Source organism: Echinops telfairi, unplaced genomic scaffold (assembly GCF_000313985.2).
Source record: "Echinops telfairi isolate 266 unplaced genomic scaffold, ASM31398v2 ScPeMD7_19;HRSCAF=73, whole genome shotgun sequence".
Taxonomy (NCBI): domain Eukaryota; kingdom Metazoa; phylum Chordata; class Mammalia; order Afrosoricida; family Tenrecidae; genus Echinops; species Echinops telfairi.
The window spans coordinates 5,609,496-5,633,234 of NW_022103916.1; the positions used below are offsets into that span (position 1 = coordinate 5,609,496).

The window sequence follows — 23,739 nt, forward strand, 5'->3', positions numbered from 1 at the left end:
TGGGTTGGGTTGGTTTGGTTTGGTTAGGTTTGGGTTGGGATGGGTTGGTTTGGTTAGGTTTGGGTTGGGTTGGTTTGGTTTAAGTTGGGTTGGTTTGGTTAGATTTGGGTTGGGATGGGTTGGTTAGGTTTGGGTTGGGTTGGTTTGGTTTAGGTTGGGTTGGTTTGATTTGGGTTGGTTAGGTGGTTCAAACAATTAACACATGCTCAGCTGCTGATCAAGAGGTTGGAGGTTTGCCTTCATCCAGAGGTGCTGCTCCTTCCCCGCCCTCAGCCATGGAAGACTCTTCAGAAGCACAGTTCTCTTCTGACACTCACGGGATCGCCATGATTCAGAATGAACTTGAAGGGTTTTATAGAGGGATTGAAGAATTTCCCCAGGGCCACAAAACTTGGCTGGGATTTGAACTTTGGCTATCACCAGGATCTTAACCAGGGCAAGGCATAGGCCTGGCCAGGAGGGAATGTGCAAATGGAGTAGGGAGGTGGGGGGGAGGGTGTTGATTGATGGCGAAAGTGGCCAGTGAGTCAGTAGAAAACCGATCCCCACCCCATCCTGCCCTGCCCATTCCCCCCCAGGTGGGGAGTGGGGTGAAGCAATCCCTGCCCACCAGCTTCCTGATGATGATTCTTCTCTGGGTCCTGGGGAAGGGACAATTGTAAGTTCTGAGGGCTGATTAACATCATTGATTAATTCAGAGAGGGTGGCCGGTGATGGTCATGGTACGTACTGTATACTGTTCACTAATGTCTGTGTGTAAAATTTCTCACTCAATTTCCATGATCCCTTTGCTAATTAAGGAAAAACAGGCTTTCTGCTCCTATAAAGATTTAGTCTCAGAAACCCACAAGGTTAGTTCTACCCTGTCCTATATGGTCACTATCAGTTGGTATTGACTTGACAGCAGTGAGGATTTTGTTGTTGTTGTTTTATTTTGTTTTACTTTGCTAATTAAGCTTGATTAACTCAGGAAGGTTAGACCAATAATACTAATAATAATAGCTGCCACCACCGCCACATATGGAGAGCTTACTGTGTGTGTGTGCATAGCAAGAACTGTTACAACATCTTTGTATGCACAGTCTCTCATTCCATCGCACGATTATCTCCTTGTTAAGCGATTATAAATTATTATTATTTTCATATCTTACACCAACTGCTGTCTCCCTTCCCCCATGTTTTCTGTTGTTCTTCCCCTTGGATAGGGTTGTATGATTATGTGTCCATCATTGTGATCGGTTCCCCCTTTCTCCCTTCCTCTCCCCCCTGCCCCCCTACCCTTCTGGTATCGCTATTCCCACACCTGTTCCTGGATTCTGTATGTCATGAGCCCCCATCTCTTATCTATACCTGTGTACATGCTCCAGTCAAGTCTGAATTGAGAAGCAGCACTGGGGACATGATAGTTTGGCGGGGGTGACAGGGTAAAAAGAGGAGCTGATACCAAGGGCTCAATAGAAAGTAAATGTCTAGAAAAGAATGAAGGCAACATATGTGCAAACTTGCCGGATGCAATTGATGTATGGATTGTGACAAGAGTTGTAAGAGCCCCAAATAAAATGATCTTTTACTAGAAAAGAAACGATGAACGCAGGGATGTTAGAGCAACATGGATGAGGCCTGAGATGTACTGGGAGCCAGATACTGTCTGCGTTTTCCCTGAAATAACTGATTTGTTCCTCACAACATCCCCTGTGTCAGGGACTGCGGATTGTCATTGTGCAGATGAGGGAACTGAGACCCAAAGGGGCTGCGTGACCTGCTCCGGAATGAGAGTGAAGAAATGACTTGCTAGGAGGGACAGGAAAGGAGATAAGTAAACCCAAAAGATTGCAGATAGTTACTGTGAAGTGGGTGAGTGCGTGCGTGTGGTGGTGACGGGGTGAGAGTAAATGATAAAGGGATTGAGTAAGAGTGCTGGGCAGGCTGAAGGAGAAGCCAGGAAAGGGAAAGTCCTGCCGCAGCCTCTCACTGACCCCGCATCTGACGCCAGCGCTGTTATCCTGAAGCCTGAGTCAGTGCAGGGCTCTCCACAAAGGCAGCGGACGTTTGGCTTCTTGCACAGGCTGTGTGGCATGGGCAGAGTTGCGTGGAAGGGATGGCCAGGGTGTAACCATCTGAGGGGCTTGACCGTCTGCAGCCCATGGGGCTCAGCCAGGAGCTGGCCCCTGACCAACACCCCCCCACACACACACCCGTGCTGGAGCCTGATTGTGCCCATTGTACAGATCAGGAAACAGAGGCCACAAGAGGAGTTAAGTGACATAAGGAAGAAGAGGAGCCAAGGTGTAATCTTTGGGCTCTCCAGGGGCCCTCAGAGCCTGTAGCTTCATCTGCACCCACATGTGTACATATAGAGCTCCCGGATATGTTTCTGCCTCTAAAGGTGTGGGTGTGCCTCTAAGTGGTGCATCCATCTCTGTGGCGGTGTGCGTTTCGGAGAGCTGGGTGTGTGGTGAGTTTGTACATCTCGATGTGTTCGGTGTGGAGTCTGGGAGCCGTGTATCTGCCTCTGTTCATTGGTCCAGGTTGTGTAAGTAATTGTGAATGCCTAGCTGGCCCCTGTGTGCCTGCTCTGCCTGCCTCTGCGTCATATGCATGCCTCTGCAGTGTTTCCCTGGCATGCTACCTAGAGGGCCCGGCAGAATCCCCCATCCCAACACTGTGCCTCTCAGCAGCCCCCCCCCACCCCCACATCATGACGTCAGTCATTTGGGAAATGAGGAAGGTGGGGGTGCAGAAGGAGGGCGAGGCTTGAAGGTCAGTCTGTCTCTGAGCCTGTGGGCTTCCTGTGCCTGTCGGGAACTGGGAACCGCTGGGAACCGCCCCAGCATCTCCTCCGGGAATGCACTCTCTCCACTCCACCAGGCCTCTGCCTCCACAGTGGGAAGGCAAAACGCCCTGGGCGTGCATCTGTGCTCAAGTGAGGTTGGACTCATCCAACCCAGTCCCCTCCATCCCACTCGGGGCGGGCTCCAGGGGCTCCAGGGACTCAAGGTGTCTCCCAGGCCAGGATGTGTGTGTGTGTGTGTGTGTGTGTGTGTGTTAGGAATGTTGTGTGTGTGCATGTCCCAGAGGTGTTGCCTAGGAGGGGTTGCCAGGGAGTACCCTAGAGGGCTCTGGGTGTTTCTGGTTGTGTGTATGCCTGTGTTGTGTTTTCTGTGTGCGGGTAGAGATTTTTAGGTGCCCAGGAGTGTGGTGTGTTTCCTGTGTGAGGAGACTCCGTAGTTAGATGGGTACCTAGAAGTGTGTGTGTCCATGTGTCTGTTTGTTGAGGTCCTTCTGTTTGTTGAGCATGTGCCTAGCAATGTGGCGCAGGCCTGCAAGTGCTCAATCTGTGTCCAGCTCTGTTAAGTACCTGTGAGAGTGGAATGTGCTCCCACATTCTCATGGCTGTCTCTGTGTTGCTTGGGTAATCCTTGGTGTGTCTTATGTGTCCCTCTGTGTTGGGTGAAAAGAGGAAAGCTGTATGCTGCCTTTGCTCCCAAGTATTGGTTGTGTGTCTAGGAATGTTGAGTAGGCACTGCTGAGCAATGAGGCTGGACCAGAATGATCTCTCTTCCCCGCTGTGAACATATGACTGGATGGGTGACTGCGTTGTACCCACAGGGCTCTGTGTGGCCCTGGAGAGCTAGGTGGGCTTTAGAGCTTGTGCTAGCTGGGGCTTACTGCTGTCTTTTGTATCACAATGCTCAGTGGCATCCCTGGGCTTGAGTGTCTCAGAATTTCTGAGTATTGTGTGGCTCTCTGGGTTATGCATGTACACGCGTGCGTGTGGGTGCATATGGACAAGGCTGGCACACAAGGCCTGGTATGGGGTCCAATTGCTACATCCTCATCACCACCACCCCTACACACACACTTACCTCTGTATCAGCCACACACTTTAACAAAAGATGTTCCTGTTTCGGGGAAAGGTCCCCCCTCCCCTTCTCCCTTGCCACTGCCTGGGAGAGGCTTGGCAGGAAGTCTGGGGCTTTGGGGTCATGGAGAGGGAGACAGGCAGACAGGGTTCTAGGTTTGATTTTCGGCGCAGGGCTGCTGTGTCTGTTTCTGGGAAGTGGCCCATACCGGGGCTCCCACCAGAGGGGTTCTCATCAGCGCCCACCGCGCTCCCAGCCCGGGCACTCAGCCCTTCGGCCCTGACCTTGCCACTTCTCTTTCCATCCCACCCAGCTCAGCAGCACAACTTACCCTGTGGTTGTGAAGATGGGACATGCACACTCTGGGATGGGCAAGGTGAGTGCGTCCCTGGGCATTGTATGTGTTCGTACCCAGTACATGCCGTCTGGCATCGTCTGGATGTAAACGTGTATGTGTGCATTCAACCCACATCTATAATCCTGCTTGCTTTGCTTGTATTCCTTGACCTACTTTCACTCTTGCCTTTTTCATTCAGCTGATTTTTCGTGAGCCTGTTTCTCTAGTATGCATTCAGCCAATATTGTATGTTTGGTGAAGTGCATCCACTGTTGTGTCTGTGTGGATATGCATGCCTCTGTGTCAGACGCACAGAGCCATCTTTTATGTTCAAGGCTCTTGGGGTCCTTGTATGCCTTCCATATTATTTTGTCTCTGTGTATACAGACGAAAGACTTATGTTTATGGGTGTTGGTACTCTCGTATGTTTGTAGAGTGTGCGTACAATTGACGTTGTGCCCGAGTGCCCATTATGCACACTCTATGTATGCCCATTTGTTTACCAGCTCTACTGAAATACAATTCACAAACCAAACAATGCATGTGATTTTATATTCAGAATTGTATATTCAACTTTGTGCACACGGGGACTGATGTGCACGTATGAATGCCTTGGTGTGTGTGCCTGTTAGTGTATATGTATTTCTGTGTGGACACTTCATCTGTGTTTCATATGTGTATGTGGCCCTGCTCCCTGAGGATCCCCTGCAACTGCCCCTCCTCACCAGGACCTGACTCCTGATTCCACTCCCACAGGTCAAGGTAGACAACCAGCATGACTTCCAAGACATCGCAAGTGTTGTGGCACTGACCAAGACGTATGCCACCGCCGAGCCTTTTATCGATGCCAAATATGATGTGCGCGTCCAGAAGATCGGGCAGAACTACAAGGCCTACATGTGAGTGGAGCAGTCAAAGTCTGGGAAGAGGCCGCCAGCCCTGTCCTCCCCAGACGCTGAACCCCTCTCGCTTCCTTCTGCCAGGAGGACGTCAGTGTCCGGGAACTGGAAGACCAACACGGGCTCCGCAATGCTCGAGCAGATCGCCATGTCTGAGCGGTGAGCAACCCCGACTCGGGCCGGCAGAGTAAGTGAGGGCGGGGCGCAGCTCGCAGGTAAGGCACCAACAGGTTTACTTCCCCCCTGTCTCGGCAGGTACAAGCTCTGGGTGGACACGTGCTCAGAGATCTTTGGGGGCCTCGACATCTGCGCAGTGGAAGCGCTGCACGGCAAGGATGGAAGGGACCACATCATCGAGGTGAGCGCGCAGAGGGGACTGGACGGGAGCATGGAGACAGCCATGCGCTCCCCTGTGAGGTGATCGAGTCCGACCCTGTAAGGCAGGGTAGGCCTGCTCCCTGGGCTTATCTTCACCGCCTCATCTTTCTCCTGATCCCTGGCTGGTAGGTTCAAATCACCCAGCATGTAACCAAGTGCCCATAAGCAAATACGCCATCACAATTCCTCAGAAGGTCCTGGGCGAACGGCGAAGTTCTTAGTAGGCGGTGGAGTAGTGCCTTGTGAACTGAGCCACCCCGGCAAGTGGCACAACTGGGCAGCTCAGAGCTGCTCTGGGGCCTCCGGTGTCCTTGGTGGGGAAAAAAAAACCGTTTGTGAAACTATAAAGGACTCTGTGTACGGAGCATCTTGGTGAATGGCAAAGCCCTCGGTGAAGTGTAAATGTGCGCTGGGAACCGGGCGGTCTTTGGCAAACAGCAAAGCATCCTGTGAGCTACAAAAGGGGGAAAGCGAGTTCGGGAAGAAAGATGGGCTGTCTGCTCCTGTGAAGACGTAGCCTTGGAAACAAAGCAGGATATGCTTGGCGCATAACAAAGCATTTTGTAATATATATGTATATGGATACACCCATAGATAGGGACCTCTTTAAATAGGGAAGTCTTTTTATTGAAGCAAAATGCTTTCGCAATTTTAAAGATCTTCATAAACAGGGGCGCCCTTGGTAAAGGGAAGTCATTTGTGAACTCTAAAATACCTTGAAAATCAGGAAGTGCACTTCATACAAGGTATCTTGTTAACAGTGGTACCCCCATAAATCAGTTTTCAACACATCGTGTATCACACAGTTCTTTGTGAAGAGCACGGTGTTCCATACGCTGTCAACTCCTCTATAGTGGACAAAACGAAATGCGGGGCCATTGAGTCGATTCTGTTGGGCAGCGGAGAACCGCCTCATCGGGTCTCCCTCCGCTGAGGCACTCTATAGCAGGAGGCTGCCACCTCCTCCTCTCACGGAATTGCGGATGGGTTCGAACGAACTGCTGAACTTCCTTAATCACTGCACCACCAGGACTTCTTGTGTAAAGGACAAAACACTCAGCACAGTTGTAAAGCTGACCTTGGCAAACTTTTTCCATAAAGGGCCCGATAGGACCCGTTTGAGGCTCTGCAGGGTCATGATTGTAACGACTTAGCCTTGCAGCAGTAGTCACAAACAATAGGGAAACACGGGTCATTGTGTTCCAATAAAACTTTATGGGCACTGACATTCGAATGGCATATCCTTTTCACTGGCCATGACACTTTTAAAATGCTTTTCAACCCATACAAAACATATAATTCATTCTTGGCTCATGGCCTAAACAACAAAAAAGACAGTCTTCCTCACAGTATAAACCCCAGGCCTGTGAACGGAAGGAAGCTCATTTCCTCGACAGCTGCCATGCCTGTTGCCAACTGAAAGCGCCCGTCACAGCCCCCTTCACATACACTCCTGCGGCTTGCTCTCCTCCTCACTGCCCCCTCCTTCCTCCCCCAGGTGGTGGGCTCCTCCATGCCGCTCATCGGAGACCACCAGGATGAAGACAAGCAGCTCATCGTGGAGCTCGTGGTCAACAAGATGACCCAGGCCCTGCCCAGGCAGCGGGATGCCTCCCCAGGCCGGGGCTCCCACAGCCAGGTCAGGCCCCTGGTGTGGGACAAGGGCCAGGCTGGCCTTCCGGGGTCAGGCAGGGAGTCCCACAGTGCCAGGGAGCTGCTAAGCACTAGGCTCACTCCAGCTGAGCTCTGCCGTCCTGCACTTGTGGCGGCAGATACCAACTTAAAACGTTGAGAACGAGCTGCTCCTCTGGCTTCCTGTCACAAATGGGGCCATGTCAACCGGATTGGCTGATTCGCCACTGGCTGGCAACTATTTTTAACCTCTCTCCTGCTCCACTCCTCTGCCCGCAGACTCCGTCCCCAGGGGCCCTGCCCTTGGGCCGGCAGACCTCCCAGCAGCCCCCAGGGCCCCCAGCTCAGCAACGCCCCCCACCTCAGGGTAAGTGAGGGCTGCGCTTTCCCCTCCTCTCACTGTCCCAGCAGCTCCACCGTCCCTTCGCTGCTCTCACGTGTGTGCTTTCTGTCCCTCAGGTGGGCCTCCACAGCCTGGCCCAGGCCCTCAGCGCCAGGGACCCCCATTGCAACAGCGCCCGCCACCACAGGGCCAACAGCATCTTTCTGGCCTTGGACCCCCAGCTGGCAGCCCCCTGCCCCAGCGCCTGCCAAGTCCCACATCAGCATCCCAGCAGCCTGTGTCCCAGGGCCCACCAGTGACCCAGGGTCAAGGCCGCCAGTCCCGGCCAGTGGCCGGAGGACCTGGGGCACCTCCAGCAGCCCGTCCACCTGCCTCCCCATCACCCCAGCGCCAAGCGGGACCCCCACAGGCTACCCGTCAGGCATCCATCTCTGGTCCAGCTCCACCAAAGGCCTCCGGGGGCCCACAGGGTGGACAGCAGCGCCAGGGTCCACCCCAGAAGCCCCCAGGCCCTGCTGGTCCCACACGCCAGGCCAGCCAGGCTGGCCCAATGCCTCGCCCTGGGCCACCCACTACGCAGCAGCCACGGCCCAGTGGTCCAGGCCCTGCTGGACGTCCTACCAAGCCACAGCTGGCCCAGAAACCCAGCCAGGACGTGCCACCACCTGCCACTGCTGCTGCGGGGGGACTCCCACACCCCCAGCTCAAGTAAGAGGACCCCCAAAGCAGCCCTCACCCTGCTGCTCACAAAATGGGCTCCTGTCCCAATAGGGTAACCCCAGCTCCCATGACCTCAAGATGGACATCCCACCCAGAGGTTCTAAGCACTCCCTCTGCAGCCTGACCCAAATCTCCCCCAAATGACAGCTTTGCCAGCCCATCAGCCACCCCCACGCACCCCCAATCCTAGATCCTCTTCCCTCAAGACCAGGGATCTGGGCCCAAGCTCCCAGAAGAACTCCCACTTTCACTGCAGATCCTTTGCAAAAGGTCCTGGGGAATTCTCATCTTCTAGCCCAGCTCAGGCTGAGCCCGACCATCAGTATCTCCCTGCTCATCTCAGAATCTTCCCCATCAGACTCCGTTGGCCTCGTCCCATGTGTGCTTAGAGGCCTCCCAACCAATCACCCAAACTTCTGATCTAGGCTTTCCTATGTCACTTCAGCTCTTCCCAGTTGACCCCCGTCCTTTACTGCCAGTGTATCTGGTCCATCCCCAAATCTTCCTGTTCCACGTGTCTCTTTCCAAGTCATCACATCATCCTCTCTACTTCTTTGGGCCCATTCCAGGCTCCTCCCCCGTAGTTCAGAAGTCCTCCCTGCCCTAGCCAACTGCTCCCCCCTGAGATTTACCCCCAACCAGCCTGACCACAACCCTTATCTCCTTGGTCCAAGGCTCCTCCCAGGTTACCCTAGAGTCCTCACCCATAGGCTGGAATTCTCCCTATCCACCTCCTTCATACGTTAACTCCCAAGCGAGCCTAGACTTCAAAGGGAAGATCCAGCCTAGGATTCTTACTCCTTCACCTTGGTCCTAGCTGGTCTCAGATCACACCTTCTTGACCCAAGGCTCCTCCTTGTCGTTGAGTCCTCCCAGACTTGAGCCTCCTTTGGGGTCCAGGCCCACAGACAGGGGTGGGTGGGAAGGTCACAGGCACAGCCCAAGGATCAGAGGGACAGGGCTGGGGCCGGGCCTGGGGTAACATTGTGTTTCTCTCCCCTTCCTTTCCTTCTTCCCCCTTCCTCCCACACTTCCACCTTGTCTCTCTCTAGCAAATCCCAGTCTCTGACCAATGCCTTCAACCTTCCAGAGCCAGCCCCGCCCAGGCCCAGCCTTAGCCAAGACGAGGTGAAAGCCGAGACCATCCGCAGCCTGAGGAAGTCTTTCGCCAGCCTCTTCTCCGACTGACACCCCACCCTGAGAACCCCTAAATCCCTGGGCAACCCCTCTGGGCCCTGAATCCATTTCTCACTTTTGGAACCTCCAGATCCCTTGAGAACCTCTCCTGGTTCTCCAAGATTCCCCTTCCCATTCCTTGAGATCCTTTAGCCCTGGCCCTAAGTCCAATTCTCAAGTTTGGAATCCCCAAGTCCTTTTAAATCCCCACTCCCAGTCACCTCAAGGTCTACTTCTCAGTTTTAGAACCTCCAAGTTCCTGAAGATCTCCGCTCCTGATCCCTCCAGAGTGCAATTGTCCTTCCTGGAAGCTCCCCCCGATACCAGGCAACCTCCTTCTGGTCCGACCACCACTGAATCCCCTTCCCTGGTTCCAGGTCTCTCAAGCACACCCTGAATTTCCAAACCCTTAGGAAGCCCCCACGTTTGGAACCCCTTTCCATGAATCTCCCCTCTTGAGATCCACTTCAAATGCCATCACCCCCACTCACAAGGATTTCCCTTCCCCCTCCTTCAACACACTGGGAACCCCTCCCATTTCTAGGTCCTCTCAGATCCCCAGGGACTCCCGCCACCCCAACCCCTAATTCTTGCCTCTGACAGCTGTCTTTAAATATGCAAACTCCACCCACCCACCCCACCCCAGAATCCTTTGCACATGGAAGGCCAGTGGTCCCCTCCCCACCCTCTTTGCCGTGATGTCTGTGTCTGTGACTGACGTGGCCTCCTCTTGTGCCGTGCTTGGCAGATGTGGTCCTCGTTTATTGTGGCGCCTGTGGTGATGCGTGCGCAGTGATGCTGTTTGTGTGGTCTGCACCTTCCCCCACCCTCCACTCCCTGCCTGGACTTACCCCACCCCTCTGCGGCTCTGAACCCCACAAGAAGAGTCGGGAAGCAAAATAAACAAACAAAGGCCCAGCAGAATTTTGTGCTTCTTGGTGAAGAAAAGGGGGAATTGTTGAATAGGGGGGAGACAGGTGCCCCCCAAATCCACACGGGGTGCTGGGGACCCCAAAATCCAGTGGAAAGTAGATCAGGCACAAATTCCAGAGAAGTTCTGAATCGCTGCCACAAATCCCAGCCATTGGAGATGGAGGAGCTCCCAAACCAAAGCCAAGAGCAATCCCAACTATGGAGGAAGGGGTCTCAGTCTTTGGGAGTCCCCCGTTCCAGAAGACCTGGTAAAACATATAGGGACCCCTTCATCCCCCAGGGAGGGGGAGAGAGGATCCTGAGGCAGTATCAGGGCAAAGACAGAACATTGGTAGATGGTGCTCCTGGGCACCGTGTGCCGAGATGGGCTCCGTGTGCCGAGATGGGCTCCCCAGGAGTTGGGGCGGGGCCTAAGGCACAAGGCGGGCTGCGCTGAGTAGGCAGGCAGGCAACTCATCTGCCTGGGTTCGGTGCAAGGAGGGCTCAGAGGCACTTCGCTCAATCTTGGGGAGTGATCGTTGCAGCAGCTCAATCGTGGCCAGGATCTGGAGGTAGATGAGGGTAAGGAGGAATATCCAGACTCCCAGGACACCCCAACACTCTCAGACCCCAGCCTCATAGGGAAACACACGCACATACACTGTACACCTTAGAGCTTTGGAGACAGTTTACATTCACACTTTTGTGTCTTCTGCCATCGCAGAGTCCCCTCCCCAAGGTGTCCAGCCCTAGCCCTCCTACCCAGCCCACCTGGGGGAAGAGAGGTCGCTCCTCCCGCTGGAACTTGAGGCAGTCAGACAGCAGGCGACGCATTGCCTTGGGGCAGTTGCTGGAGATTTTGCTGAGGTCCGGGGACAGATAGCCACGACCAACCATAAAGATAATCTGGTGGGAAGGGGGACAGGAAGGGGTGACCCAGGGCTCTTGAATGTCTAAGAATTTGGAAGGCTCCTTTGCGGGGAACCTGGGTATTCTGGGTACTGGGGCCCACGAGTATCTTATAGACCCAAGGATTCTAGGTCTCAGACAACTGAGAGAGTATCTTTGTTGACAAATCAGAAGGATTTAAGTTGGGGAAGTAGGCGGGCGTTTAGAGAGTCCATAAGGTTGCAGACAGGTCTCTGGGGACTTGGAGGCCTGCAATGTCCTAAATGGGGGAAATTCACAGGTTGGTGAGTGTCTGGGACCTAGAGGACTGTACAGGTCTTGTCTGTGTGAGCTGCAGGTTTGTGTGATCAGGGACCAGAGATTGTTGCTATCTGGGATCTAGAGCAGCCTGGGTTTCTCAAGGAATTTTCCGAGGTTTCGACCCTGGAATAGTGAGAGCCTGTGGCCCCAGGGCCCTGAAACCTGTGGGCTACCCAGGGCCTGGATGACTGTGGGTATCTGGAAGCACAAAAGGATTCTGTTTCTAGGAGAAATGGGATTCTGAAATTTGGGGACTTGGAAGATTTTGAGTACCCAGGCCAAAAGATTGTAGGCGTTCTAAGGGCCTGGAGGACTTCTGGGTGTTTGCAGCCTACAAGGATTTGAGGTGTAACAGGGACTTCAGAGGAATATGGACTTTGAGGATCCAGAAGATTGTGACATGGGGGAGGGGGGTATAGAGAAGTAAGATTAAGAACATGTGCAGACTGAAGGATTCTGGGAGTTTTCAGTTCAGTCTCTAGGAGAAATGTGATGTTCTTGGTCTATGCAAAAGAGGGGATCTGTAGTGTAGAGGCCTGAGTGGAATACCTTAGTCCAAAGGATTGTGGGTAAAATGTGTGGCTCACCTGGTCACGGCTGCCAATGTGGCTGTAAGGCAGTGAGCCAGTCATGAGCTCATAGAGCACAACCCCATAGGCGTAGACGTCTGACTGGAAGCTGTAGGGGTTTGGGTCCTGCATCCGGATCACCTCAGCCGCCTTCAATGGGCCAGATCAGGCAGGGGGACCATGGAGTCAGCAAATGGCTGGCCCAGAGTCCCACATCCCACCAGCCACACTGGGGATAACTCTTAGACACTCACACTAGCTGATACATGTAGTGAAGAATCCAGCCACCCAAACTTGGGGCAGGCAAACAAGTGCCAACTCAGCTTGCCCCATCCTCCCCCTGCACGCCTTCCCCCACCTTGCGCCGGCCTGGCTCAACTCACCATCCAAAGAACGGAGCCGGAAGGCTGCTCCAGTGGCTGGGCTCCACTCCACCGAGTCTTCACTGTGGCCAGGCCGAAGTCACCGATCTTTACTGTGAGCCCCTCATGTAGGAAGATGTCCGAGGGGGTCAAGGGCCGTTATAGGAACTCCCAATAGACACACCTCCCATTCTGGGGGGCTCTTGTCCACAGCCCCCACCAGCCATGCTGCTGACCTGGACCACAAGTCCTCCAAGGTCACCTGAATTACCCACACCTTTGAAGTTTGGGGGGGGGGGTAGGTGTGCAGGGGGAGAGGGGAAGCGTTCCAGTGAATACCTACCCTCTCGGCCCTGTTGTAAATCTTGACTAGGAAACCTCTCTAATGGCACCCAAGCCCACCATGCCCATGGCCCTGTCTAACCTCCACAATGGTCACTCCCGAGATCCTGACCAAAATCTCCAAGGAAAGGATCGAAAAAAAATCACATCTCTGACTCCTGACCAAGAGAACCCCACCACCACCACCACCACCACCACCACCTTTAAGACCTCTACACTATCCACAACTCTGCTATCTGGAAAGAAGCTATACAGCACCCACCCTCCCTATTTACCCCCACAACAAAAGTCATCCCTCTAAGCCTCCGCCTGCCTAATACACCCCAGCCCTAGCTGAGCGCAGACATGCCAGGCCAGGCAGATACTGTTAGACTTCAGATCTCGGTGGATGATGTTCTTGGCATGGAGATAGCTGTGGGGGAGGAAGCAGGTGGTGAACTGGATGGGGACCACCCCATCTCCCCCCACCTCCAGTTCCCTCATTGCCCTCCCAAGTCCCCAGGGGCAAGGGGCTCACTCCATGCCCTGGGCAGTCTGCCGGGCCACATCGATGAGCTGAACCATGTCGAAGCGCGTGTCAGCCACATGTAGATGGTGGTACAGGCTGGAGCCCTCGCACCACTGTGTGATGATGGCAAACCCTGGCCGCGTCATGAAGCCCATGAACAGCAAGATGTTGACATGCCGTGTCTTCCTGTCAGGGCCAGGGAAGAACACGGCAATTGTGAGTCATGCCCTGCACATCAGGGATGGCTGTGCTCTCGGCCTTCTTCTTTAACCCTGTCTAGGAAGTTCAGGGCCACATCACGGCCAAATTCAGCCCACTTTTGAGACACGCCTGCTGGGCCACGATTCTCCACCAGGCTTCCTCATCTGAGTCTCGAGACAATGAGGTCTTATCGGCTCTCACGCCTCTGCCTATTACCCGGGCTTGTGACCCTTTGGCAGATGAGAAAGTGGAATGACCACCTTCTTCATAGACCTTATCAGTGCAATATCAGTGGACAGTTTACCAGTGCAAAGCCACGGATGATGTACAGTAACTGGGCCTACTCATCACCGTGGCAAAAGGTGGCAAGGTAGAGAGTGCAGTGTTTGGACCTCTAGGAAGACAGTAGCTATCTGTAGGGCTATGGAGAGGAGTGAGTAAGTAAATTAAGTAAGTAAGTACGTAATCATCATCAGTGAGATGCTTAGAACAGCACATATGGTAAGCATTCTGTAAATATCACTGGTCTTGGGACCTGGGGACCTTACAGAAACTGTCATATAGAGTTGGGTCCCCCTCGATGGCAACAAACAACAAAGTTAGGAGAAACCCTTCATCCAGTTTAGAACCTGCCACTGCCATTCTGATGGTAACACAGACGCGAATCACAGCAGGGCAGCATCAGGTTTTGCTCAGGGCAGAGACGATACCAGAGCACACGAGGACTGTTAATAGTGTTAAGATTATGGTTTCAATATCATGTCACAGCCTCACACCATCCCCATCTCATGGAGACGACCAGAGAATCTCTGCTTGGGCATCCATCCTGAGGATAAATATTAATACAGCACAAGCAGTCATGTTAACATCAACTGGGGAACATAACATGGGCCAACCGACAGAGAGGAAAGCCTACATCCGCATCCCCCCCGGGGTGGGAGTGACAACAGGAACAAAAAGGGAACATCAGGGTCCCTCAGCATGAAGGACTTAATCCTATATTAATTATACATTAATGACAGGAATTATTTCACTAGTTAAATAAAGATTAGGCTGGGCTTCTGAATAGAATGAACTCTTGTTCTTTAAATTATGCTATGATTGTAATTACTATAACAAGGACACAACATAATACACAGAGATAATAATGGTACCCTATGAATGGCAGGGAGGACAGAGCACGAGCCCACATGGTGATGCGACCACCTAACATGCTGCTGTTCATGGCAGTGAACAGAACAGCTATCATCACACACACTTCACAGCAGGACCAGGACAAGACCCATAGCTAGGGGGTTGGGTAACCACACCTCACTATTAAACCCAAACAGCAATACCAACAGCCAGCCACTGAGCCAGGGCTTTAAACTGGGGCGCAGCAAATGCTGCTGTCAGCCAGGGCTCCATACGTTGTTGCATAGAAACCAAATCTGTTGCCTGGAGTATTTTGAACTGAGCTTCAAACAAACAGCTGTGGGTGGCTGTTTGAGCATGTCTTGCCCCCCAGAGTCCCACCAATAATCCAGTCTCCGGTGTCAGGTTCCGGAAAGTTTCAGGAGGAAACCCTGTGGCGAGGGTGTTAGAGAGCAGCATCACTAGCAGAAATCGGGAGAACTTTGACACCCACTGAAAGTGCAACACAGCGGTCTGCTTCCTAGCCCCAACCAACAAACTCACAGAGACCCTCCAACCGGACAGTCTCCGAAATGGCAACTCCTTATGGGAGTAGAAAGCCTGTCTTTCTCCAGAGTCTGTTTCCCCCTCGGGTCCAAATCCCATGTGCAGCCCCTCCTGACACAGGCAATTCCTAACCTGATTGGACGGCCTGCTTCCTCGAAGGAGAAACAAGCATGAGTGAGGCCCATGAAGCACCTCAAATGGGGCCTTTTCCCAGAGGTACCACCCGAGCCCGTCCCTGCCATTCTCCCTCCCCGCCCCGCCCCACCCCCCCCGTGCATGCTCACCTGAGCACCTGCATCTCGTTCTTGAAGGCCTGGGCCTGCTCGGCTGTGGGTTGGGCTACCTTGAGTACCTTCACAGCCACATCGCCATGCCACCGTCCACGAAACACAGTGCCAAAGGAACCTGTCCCAATCCTCTTCAGCAGCTGCACCTCACTGGGTGGCACCTCCCAGTAACAGCCGGAGTCCCGGTAGCCCAGGTTCTTCTGTGGGTCAGATGAATGACACCTGAGGGGTCTGGCCGCATCGCTCATTGGGGGTGCACCCCAAAATGGTCCCCCTTGAGCTTACCACTTTCTTCTTGTCATCAGCCAAGGACTTCCGCTCCCGCTGCTCTGAAGGCGACTTGGAATGTGGGGACTTCCTCCCCGAGGATATGCTGGCTAGGCTGGGGTTCCCCCGGGGGGCTCCATCACCACCACCTCTAGTACCAGCAGCTGAGGTTGTGGAGAAGATGTGAGTGGACGCGGGGGCGGGGGGCCAGGGGTGGAGCTCAGGGTGCAAGCAGGGCGGGAGGGGGTGGGGCGGCTCACCATCAGTGCTGAAACTCGGGGTCGTGAGCTAGGAAGAAAAGGACAGGCATCAAAAGAGAGGACAGGAAGGCCAGCAGGGATGGCTCCCTCATTCAGGCCCTCAGGACAAACCTGGATGAGGCTGGAGTCCGTGGGGGCTGCGGTGCTGACCATGTGAACATTGGGAGTGGACGTAGAACGAATACGCTGGAGCGGGGCATTGGCCGGGATGGGGAAGGAGAAGTGCTCAGGGTCACGGTGCTCGGTGCAGGAGCTGACAGGAGAAAGGTCAAGAAATCAGTGTGTCGTGACCAGCAGCCCCCGACAGCTGCACCCCCGTGTCCTACACACGCACGGAGCCCACGCAGAGTCCCCACCCCACAACAGTACTGTGATTCATGTGCTCAACAGGCACTTCGTGGATGCCTGCTGTGTGTCAGACACTGTTCCCAGGTGCTGGAGATCACACTGTGAACAAAACAAACTAAAGACACACCCCCCCCCACTCATGACGTTAACGTTCCAGCCGGCAGAGAGGGAAGAGAGACATAAAAAAACAAAAAACAAGAGACATATGCCCATTAGTGAGGAATCTCACAAAGGGAAAAAACACAAGCAAAATCAGGAGCCAGATAGTTACTGGCAGTGTCAAGAGCTTCCCTGAGAAGGCGACACCTAACCACAGACCTAGGGCCAGCCACCTGGACAGGGAGAGGCTAGGGTAATACAGAAGGGTTTACTAGGTGCACCATTCAAACATGTAGTAGATAGCATGCAATTTCCTCTCTCCAGACATTCCTCATTGTATTGTGCACGTTAAGATTTAGTTTTGTAAAAAAAAAAAATTCCGTTTTGTAACATCGTTAATTATGTGTAACATCATTAAAACATGTACCTTCTGGAAATGTTACCCTAACAGGAAGTCCCTGGACAGAACAGACAGCTAAGGGACTTGGCTACTGGGCTGGCAGTCTGAATCACTTGATTGCATTCCCAGAGAGTCCGTTTCTACAAATTGAAGGTTGGTGACAATCTTGGATCAAGCAAGTCTATCGGTGCCACTTTTCCAAAAGCATGTGGTCACTTCCTGTCTCTGGGTCACATTTTGGTAATTTTCACAATTATCTCAAGCCTCTTCATAAAGCTAAAAAACACACACACACAAAACCCAAACAAAAAGTCACTGCCATCGAGTCTGCCAATTCACAGAGACCCGATCGGACAGGGTACAACTTCCCTTTCGGGTTTCCGAAACGGTAACGGTTTACAGGAGAAAGCCCCGTCTTCCCCCCCCCCCTTGGCTGGTGGTTTGAATTGCCCGACCTTGTGGTTAAGCAGCCCAACGTGGAACCACTACGTAACCAGGGCTCCCGTTCATAAAGCTATTATACATTTAATAGACTATAGTACAAGGAGGTTCAAAATGCGTAAGGACAAAGTCTATTATCTTTTAATTCCATTTTTTCCCAGGGACTCTGAACGCCCCCGGGCATAGTGTCGACATCCCTTTCGTGTGCACTAGGAGACAAGCAGCAGCATTAGCTGTACTGCTGTGAGCTGGAACCGAGCTACAGCATCTCGGAGAGCTGCCTATGTCCTGAGAGGACGAAGCCCAAATGCAGTTGGTGCCCAGTAGATCCCACCTCCTAGCAACCCCGCTTGTGTCAGAGGGGAACCATATTCCACAGGGGTTTCAAAGGCTGAGCTTCTGGAAGCAGACGGCAAGGCTTGTTAATAGCTGCACAGTTTTGTTCTTTTTCTTCCAAGATGCTCTGGGTGGTCTCAAAGTGTCAATTGAGTAGCCAAGTACTTTAACTCTTCAAATGAAGTACCGCCACTCAAAGAAATCCAACTCACTGCCATTGAGTTAATTTTGACTCATAGTGACCCTATAGGACAGGCAAGAACTGCTCCTGTGGGTTTCTGAGACTGTAATTCTTTTCGGGAGTAGAAAGTCCCAGCTTTCTCCCAAGGAGCAGCTGGGGGTTTAGAACTGCTGACCTTGTGGTTAGCAGCTTACCACATTACCTTAATATAAAGTCCCTGGGAACTTCATATTAAGGTAACATTTCAAAAAGATCCATATTATTATAGTCACACATATTATAATGCTACAAAACCTTATCTTAATGCTCACTTCACTCTCCTGAAATACGCTCCATCGGGAATTAATCCACAAACAGGCAGTCCCTTGGTTATGGACCTGTTACTAAGTGTATCTTTAACTCCTATTGGTACTTAAATTGAAACATGTGCAGACAGTCCTTATTTAGCCTAACTTTAGGACAAGAAAGGAACCCTGGTGGCCTAGCGGGCTATGCACTGGGCTGCTGACTGTGAGGTTAGCAGTTTAAAAGCACCAGCCACTCTATAGGGGAAAGGCGAGGCTTTCTACTCGCGTAAAGAGGCACAGCCTTGGAAACCCACAAGGGCAGTTCTACCCTGTCCAGTAGGGCTGCTGTGAGCCAGCATCGACTCCATGGTAGCAGTAAGTTTGATTTGGTTAGGGCAAGAAAAGGCTCAAAGCCCTTTCTTTTTCAAAACAGTTTTATTGGCACTTCATCCACACGTCATAAAATTCAATAATCCAATCATATCGAGAAGAGTTGTCAGAGTCCTTTCAATGATTTGAAAGCTGCATGTTCAGCAAGTGAAGGTGCTTGTGATATTTTGTTGCTAGCAGAGGTTGATTTAATCATTTCAAAACCCACTGCTATCGAGTCGATTCTAATTCATAGGGACCTTCTGTGAGGTTTCCTAGGCTGTGAATCTTAACAAGAGCAGACAGCCTCATCTTTCTCCTGCAGAGTGGCTGGTAGTATTGAACTATCAATCCTATAGTGAGCAGTCCAACGTTTACCCAACAAAGTGAGGGCAAATTTACATAACATTAAAGCAGTATGAGTTTTCTCAAAGTTGGACATTTGTAACCCAAGGGCTTGTTGCACATTCATAATTAAAATAATCAATATAACACTCTACATTTACTATTCTATAAATTACATGAAAATGTATGATATCCTATTTTATATGAAAATGAGTATGAAATATGTAACACAACATAAAGATAGCATATGATAAAATACAATAACGTATATGTTATATTAACTTATATTAGAGACATAACATTTAATAAATAAATACTACAGTCTACTGCTTATTTTTTTATTTTTTTCAGTCTACTGTTTAATAGAACCCAAAGAAAAAACCCAAACTCACAGCCATTGAGTCGATGCTGACTCAAAGCAACCCCCTGTAGGACAGGGTAGAACTGCCCTGTGAGTTTCTGAGACTGTAACTCTTTATGGAAATAGAAAGCCCCGTCTTTCTCCCGTGGAGCTGGCTGGTGGTTTTGAACTGCTGACCTTGCAGTTCACAGCCCAATGCATAATCACTAGGCCACCAGGGCTCCTGTTTAACATAAGAAGTAAAATAAAAATAATTTATGACAAAATAATATGTATTTCGAACTAGAAGGGCTTGGTATGGTCCCACTGGTAGAATTAATGAAGCACTTGAAATGATTAAGAAATGCTTACTTACGTGATGTCAGTCCTGTTCTAAGCACCGGCCATGTCTCAACTCATTTAATCCTTATCACAACCCTATGTGGTGAATGTATGCTATTCTGTTTTATATGAAAATGAGTCTGCACTATGCAACAGAACATCATTAGCGTCTCTCAACCGATGAGAAAACCGAGGCCCAGAGAGATCAGGTGAACTTGCCCAAGGGCCTTTAATCGCTTTGCTTACATTTGCAGGTATTCAAAAAAGTGTCAAGCAAAGGAATAAAATATGGGGCCCACAGAACGTTTCCTCCCAACATCCGCCCTTCAGCTAAGGTACCTTACCTGGGACCTGGAGGGGTTAGTGGCTCATTCCGGGCACGGTTCGCAGGCGCCTCGTGTTGTCTGGGGACTCCTGACAAGTCCTGGACACTGTGGTAGATACTTGACGGTGAGGGCGTACAAAGAGAAGGGGCACGGGTCAGCTGTCCTGTCAGAGCGGGCCTGGCCACCGGACCACGTCCTGCCCCTCCCCGGGAGCCAGGCTCACTGTTGGCGGCCGGTGCTCATGTCCACACAGACTGTGGGGACCTTGGAGGAGCAGTGCTGGTGGAACTTGTAGCCGCAGGTTTGGCAGCGGAAGCCGTGGAACAGAAACTTAAGACAGAAGTCGCAGAATGCCAGGCTAAAGAATGTCTTCCGTACCTGCAGACAGAGCGTGAGAGAGGCCGGGTGCAGGTGAAGGACTGGCCCCACCCCCCTCCCCCAGGCTGGCCCTCCCATCCACCCTGCACTCACAAAATTGTGCATGGTCAGCGGAACATCTTCCAGGACCTCGACAATGAGCTCCTCGCCATCCAAAGGGGCGATGGCCGTGTCCCAGGCAGTGACCGTCTTTCGCCTGCACAGGACATGGAAGGGAATGAGTGGGAAGGTAGGTCGGAGTCCGGGAGCCCCTAGAAGTTCTACCACACCACAGCAAGTTCCTGTCTCACCACGACTCTAGCAACCAGTTATTATTCTTGCTCCTGTTTTAGAGATGAGGAAACGGAGGCCCAGAGGCATAAAGTGCCTTGTCCAAGGCCACCACCCCCATGAGTAACTGGACAATGAAGACCATAACATGAGGAGCAACCCAGACGGTGGATAAAGAGCTCAGTAGTAGAGGGACTGACCATGTCCCTGTGCAGGTGGCTCGTGAGGCAGGCACCGAACTGAGCAGACAAACCAGCAATGGGTGTAGGTGAAAAGACAACACAGGAATCCCAAAACCAATCCCCCAAACGGGCTGAGGCTCAGTTCAGCAGACACAGAGTAGGGGGAACTGTGGAGAGAGCGAAACGGTTTCGGGCCGCACCGAAGAACAGAAGAGATGAGCTCCCCTGGGAGGAGGCGAGAAGGCCCTGGGAGGACTTGGGCCAAGGACTCAAGGAGTTGCTGACTTGACAAGGCGGCAAACTGATAAAGTAGCCAAAATGGGTGAACTCATGAATGAAATGAACGAATGGCAGACTAAGGGGCGCTGGTGGTGCACACGGTTAAGGAACTGGCTAATAACCAAACAGAGAACAACTTGGGGCCCCGCTTCTGTCAACACGACAGCCGAGAAAACCCTGTGGGTCGCCTTCCCAACCACACAGGGTCACTGCAAATAGGAATCAATGTGGTGGCATCTAGGAACAACGGAAGACTGAGGCAAGGGTAATGGGTGTCTCCATGCAGTCAGAGGACTATGGGGAGGGCACGGGAGACTGGACACCTACTGGGTGGGCGAGGGGGGATGCCACACTTACCCCTTGATGAGTCGGTAGACCACGCAGCAGTCCTGATTGAGACCCCGTACCTTAAGGGCCTTGTCTAGAGAGTCATAGACACTCATGCCATCCCGGACGGTCACCTGTGTGTATGTGCATACGTGGGGGCCCTCAGTGCCCAACAGGGGCCCCAACCCCTCCCCAAGAACCCCTCTCACCCCTTGTCACCTCCCACCCAAGACCTACAACTGGGACGATCCCCAATCCCTGCCAGATTTGCCCCTATGGGACTTACCACCGTGCGCTGCTTGTTGGGCAGGTAGACTTTGACCGTGCCCACTGCCCGGGATGGCTCGGCCCCGTTGGCAGGGGGCGCCCGTGGCAGCTCCATGGAGCTGAGGACTGTGTCAAGATGGACTAAGGTGGGGCTGGGCAGTACCCATGGGGCTCCTAGGAGAAGAGACAGGAACGCGGAGGTCCAGTAATAGTGCTCTGACAGCAAAGTGGCAGGGAACAAAACAAAATATAATCTCCAGGCTCCACAAGGCCCCTTGAAGCCTAATTTCCACACCACATTCCAAGGTGATAACCTGAAGCGGAGCAGGAGCCAGACCTTCCTCAGCTCAGCCCCTCCTCGTGCCCCTCTGCCTCTAGAGTGCAGCGGTCTCAGATTTGGTGCAGAGGGTGGGTGTGGGAGGCGGGGAGCCAGCACACACTGTCCTAGAGGGCACAAGCGCACACCACACTGTGACTCTGGGCTGGGGACTAATGGGGGAGGCAGCACACACTGCACTGGGGGCGTGAGGACATGATGAACACGCACAGACTTTGTTGTAGCTTTTTAGTAGCGAAGGATTACCAGGAGCCCTGGTGGCCCAGCCCGTGGGCTGCAAACCGCAATTTGAAAGGCCCAGCCGCTCCCCGGGAGAAAGACGAGGCTTTCTACTCCCACCAAGAGTTACAGTCTCGGAAGCCCACAGGGGCAGGACCCTGTCCTGCAGGGTTGCTCTGAGTTGGCAGGGACTCAATGGCAGTGAGTCTGGTTTGGGGTTTGAGGGTGAGGGCACAGACACTGATGAGGAATGGAGCATCAGGAGCTACTGCCCTTAGTTTGGGAAAAGTGGGGGTTCCCCTACGCAGTGTTATAAAGGGTACTGTGGGCATCCCACACCCCTGGGGTGCAGAACCGATGGCAGGATCACAGGCACTGTGTTCGGTGGGTCCGGGGCGACTAGCGATGGGGAGTTCATAGGGAGCCAGCAGACACTGGGGACTTCACCGGTCGGAGGGTGGATACTGGAGGTCACCAGACATTGAGCCTAATGGAACTGGGGTAATGGTGGATCGTGAGACATGGTTGGGCTAAACAGGGAGGGTAGAGGAAAGGGGAAGGGGGGATGACACTTCACAAGTCTCCCTGATAACTTGTCAGGGGGTCAAGTTACTGATGTTGGATCACACAACCCAACCCACTGCCATCAAGCAGATTCCAACTCATAGCGATCCTATGGAAGTTGGAAAAAACCCTTACTGCCAGCGAGTCATTTCCGACTCATTGTCTCCCATAGAGCAGCTGCTGGTTTTGAACAGCTGACCTTGCGGTTAGCAGCCCAACGCGTAAGGAGGGCTAAAGAGAGGTAACAGAAATTCTCAGACCTTCTCTTAATGAATGAGACACTGATCCAGAATATGGCAAGCGGGCAACGTGCAGCATCTACACACACACTGTACAGTGAGCAAGGACGTGGCGGCAAGATCCTTGGTAGGGTTAAAAGAATACCAAGGGTACCCAGGCCAATAGACCGGGCTCCGCCTATCGGAAGCTTGTGGGCTCTGCGCAGGCGTGCTGCCACTAGCGGCGGGCGAAACCATCACCGGCCACCTTGCTCGCCTAGTCTGTCTACCCACCCCCCACCCGCTGATGACGATGGTTGCGCCCCGGGTCAAACCACTCCTCCGGTTCCGGCCGGGGGGCGCCGGGAGCCGGGTGCAGCCATCCTGGGGCTGAGCTTTCGGTCCGGACTCCCTGCCGGTGCCAGACAGCCGCTCCCGAAACCTAGCCTCGCCGGGCCCGCTCTCACCTGTCACGCCGCTACTACCGCCACCGCCTCCATCTTGGGCCTGTCTTCTGGCCTCCTCGCAGGGTCGGCCTCCACCGCCCCTGGGGCTTTCGCCATTGGCTCCGAGGGACTCAGCCCTCCATCTTTATTGGATGCCAGTCACGCCCATCAAGGCAGGACCGGCGGAAACTGGGTCGTGTTCCGGATTGGGAGGGACTGTCTGAAACGTCAGGGTTGGCGGGGTGGGGGTGGGAAGCGCAAATTCTCCTTAGCGCAGGCGCAGTCGGGGCGACATCTGGGTACCATAGACTTTAACCCCAATTGCACCGTGATGGAATCGAGAACGGCTTTTTTTGTTGTTCACTTGAGGCTGACCTTCAGGGTTTGGGAATGTGGGCGGGGAATCCTTAAAACGCCCTTTTGGGGCATTTTCTGGAATTAAGAAATCCTTATACGCATATAGAATAACTGTTCAGAATAAACCTTACGTTTA

At 52.8% G+C, this 23,739-nt stretch overlaps 2 protein-coding genes across 4 annotated transcripts in view; one reads left to right on the forward strand and one right to left on the reverse strand.

The window, feature by feature from the left end:
* Positions 1–9,549, forward strand: part of SYN1 (synapsin I) — a 52,389-nt gene extending 42,840 nt beyond the window's left edge. The window contains exons 6-13 of one of the 2 annotated variants that reach the window (XM_004713185.3): positions 4,177–4,239; positions 4,957–5,099; positions 5,184–5,258; positions 5,355–5,457; positions 6,976–7,116; positions 7,389–7,476; positions 7,569–8,160; positions 9,225–9,549. In XM_004713185.3, coding sequence (XP_004713242.1) covers positions 4,177–4,239; positions 4,957–5,099; positions 5,184–5,258; positions 5,355–5,457; positions 6,976–7,116; positions 7,389–7,476; positions 7,569–8,160; positions 9,225–9,360 — 1,341 coding nt within the window. In that variant the 3' untranslated portion in view covers positions 9,361–9,549. The remainder of the gene's footprint in view (positions 1–4,176; positions 4,240–4,956; positions 5,100–5,183; positions 5,259–5,354; positions 5,458–6,975; positions 7,117–7,388; positions 7,477–7,568; positions 8,161–9,224) is intronic. The other variant, XM_004713184.2, reaches the window with a different exon arrangement.
* Positions 9,550–10,263: 714 nt separating this feature from the next.
* On the reverse strand, positions 10,264–23,308 carry ARAF (A-Raf proto-oncogene, serine/threonine kinase). 2 transcript variants are annotated; one of them, XM_045288337.1, is made up of 16 exons: positions 23,268–23,308; positions 21,482–21,636; positions 21,226–21,329; positions 20,231–20,333; positions 19,983–20,137; positions 19,778–19,876; positions 16,057–16,198; positions 15,946–15,973; positions 15,704–15,849; positions 15,416–15,618; positions 13,260–13,436; positions 13,108–13,154; positions 12,422–12,540; positions 12,057–12,188; positions 11,032–11,166; positions 10,264–10,826 (listed from the first exon to the last, which is right to left on the reverse strand). In XM_045288337.1, the coding sequence occupies exons 2-16, from the start codon at positions 21,575–21,577 to the stop codon at positions 10,692–10,694; spliced, it is 1,821 nt and encodes a 606-aa protein (XP_045144272.1). In that variant the 5' UTR covers positions 21,578–21,636; positions 23,268–23,308; the 3' UTR covers positions 10,264–10,691. The 2 variants fall into 2 exon arrangements, with proteins under 2 accessions (XP_045144272.1, XP_045144271.1); XM_045288336.1 differs by lacking the exon at positions 23,268–23,308 and having other exon boundaries at positions 19,778–19,864.
* Positions 23,309–23,739: the final 431 nt, after the last annotated feature.

Excerpts from the sequence above, each read along its gene's own strand:
- ARAF (XM_045288337.1), bottom strand. The coding sequence starts at position 21,577 with ATGGAGCTGCCACGGGCGCCCCCTGCCAACGGGGCCGAGCCATCCCGG. Across the intron at positions 15,850-15,945 it reads CCCGAGTTTCAGCACTGATG|CTGCTGGTACTAGAGGTGGT; the intron begins GTGAGCCGCCCC and ends CCACAACCTCAG. Across the intron at positions 13,437-15,415 it reads AACGAGATGCAGGTGCTCAG|GAAGACACGGCATGTCAACA; the intron begins GTGAGCATGCAC and ends TGGCCCTGACAG.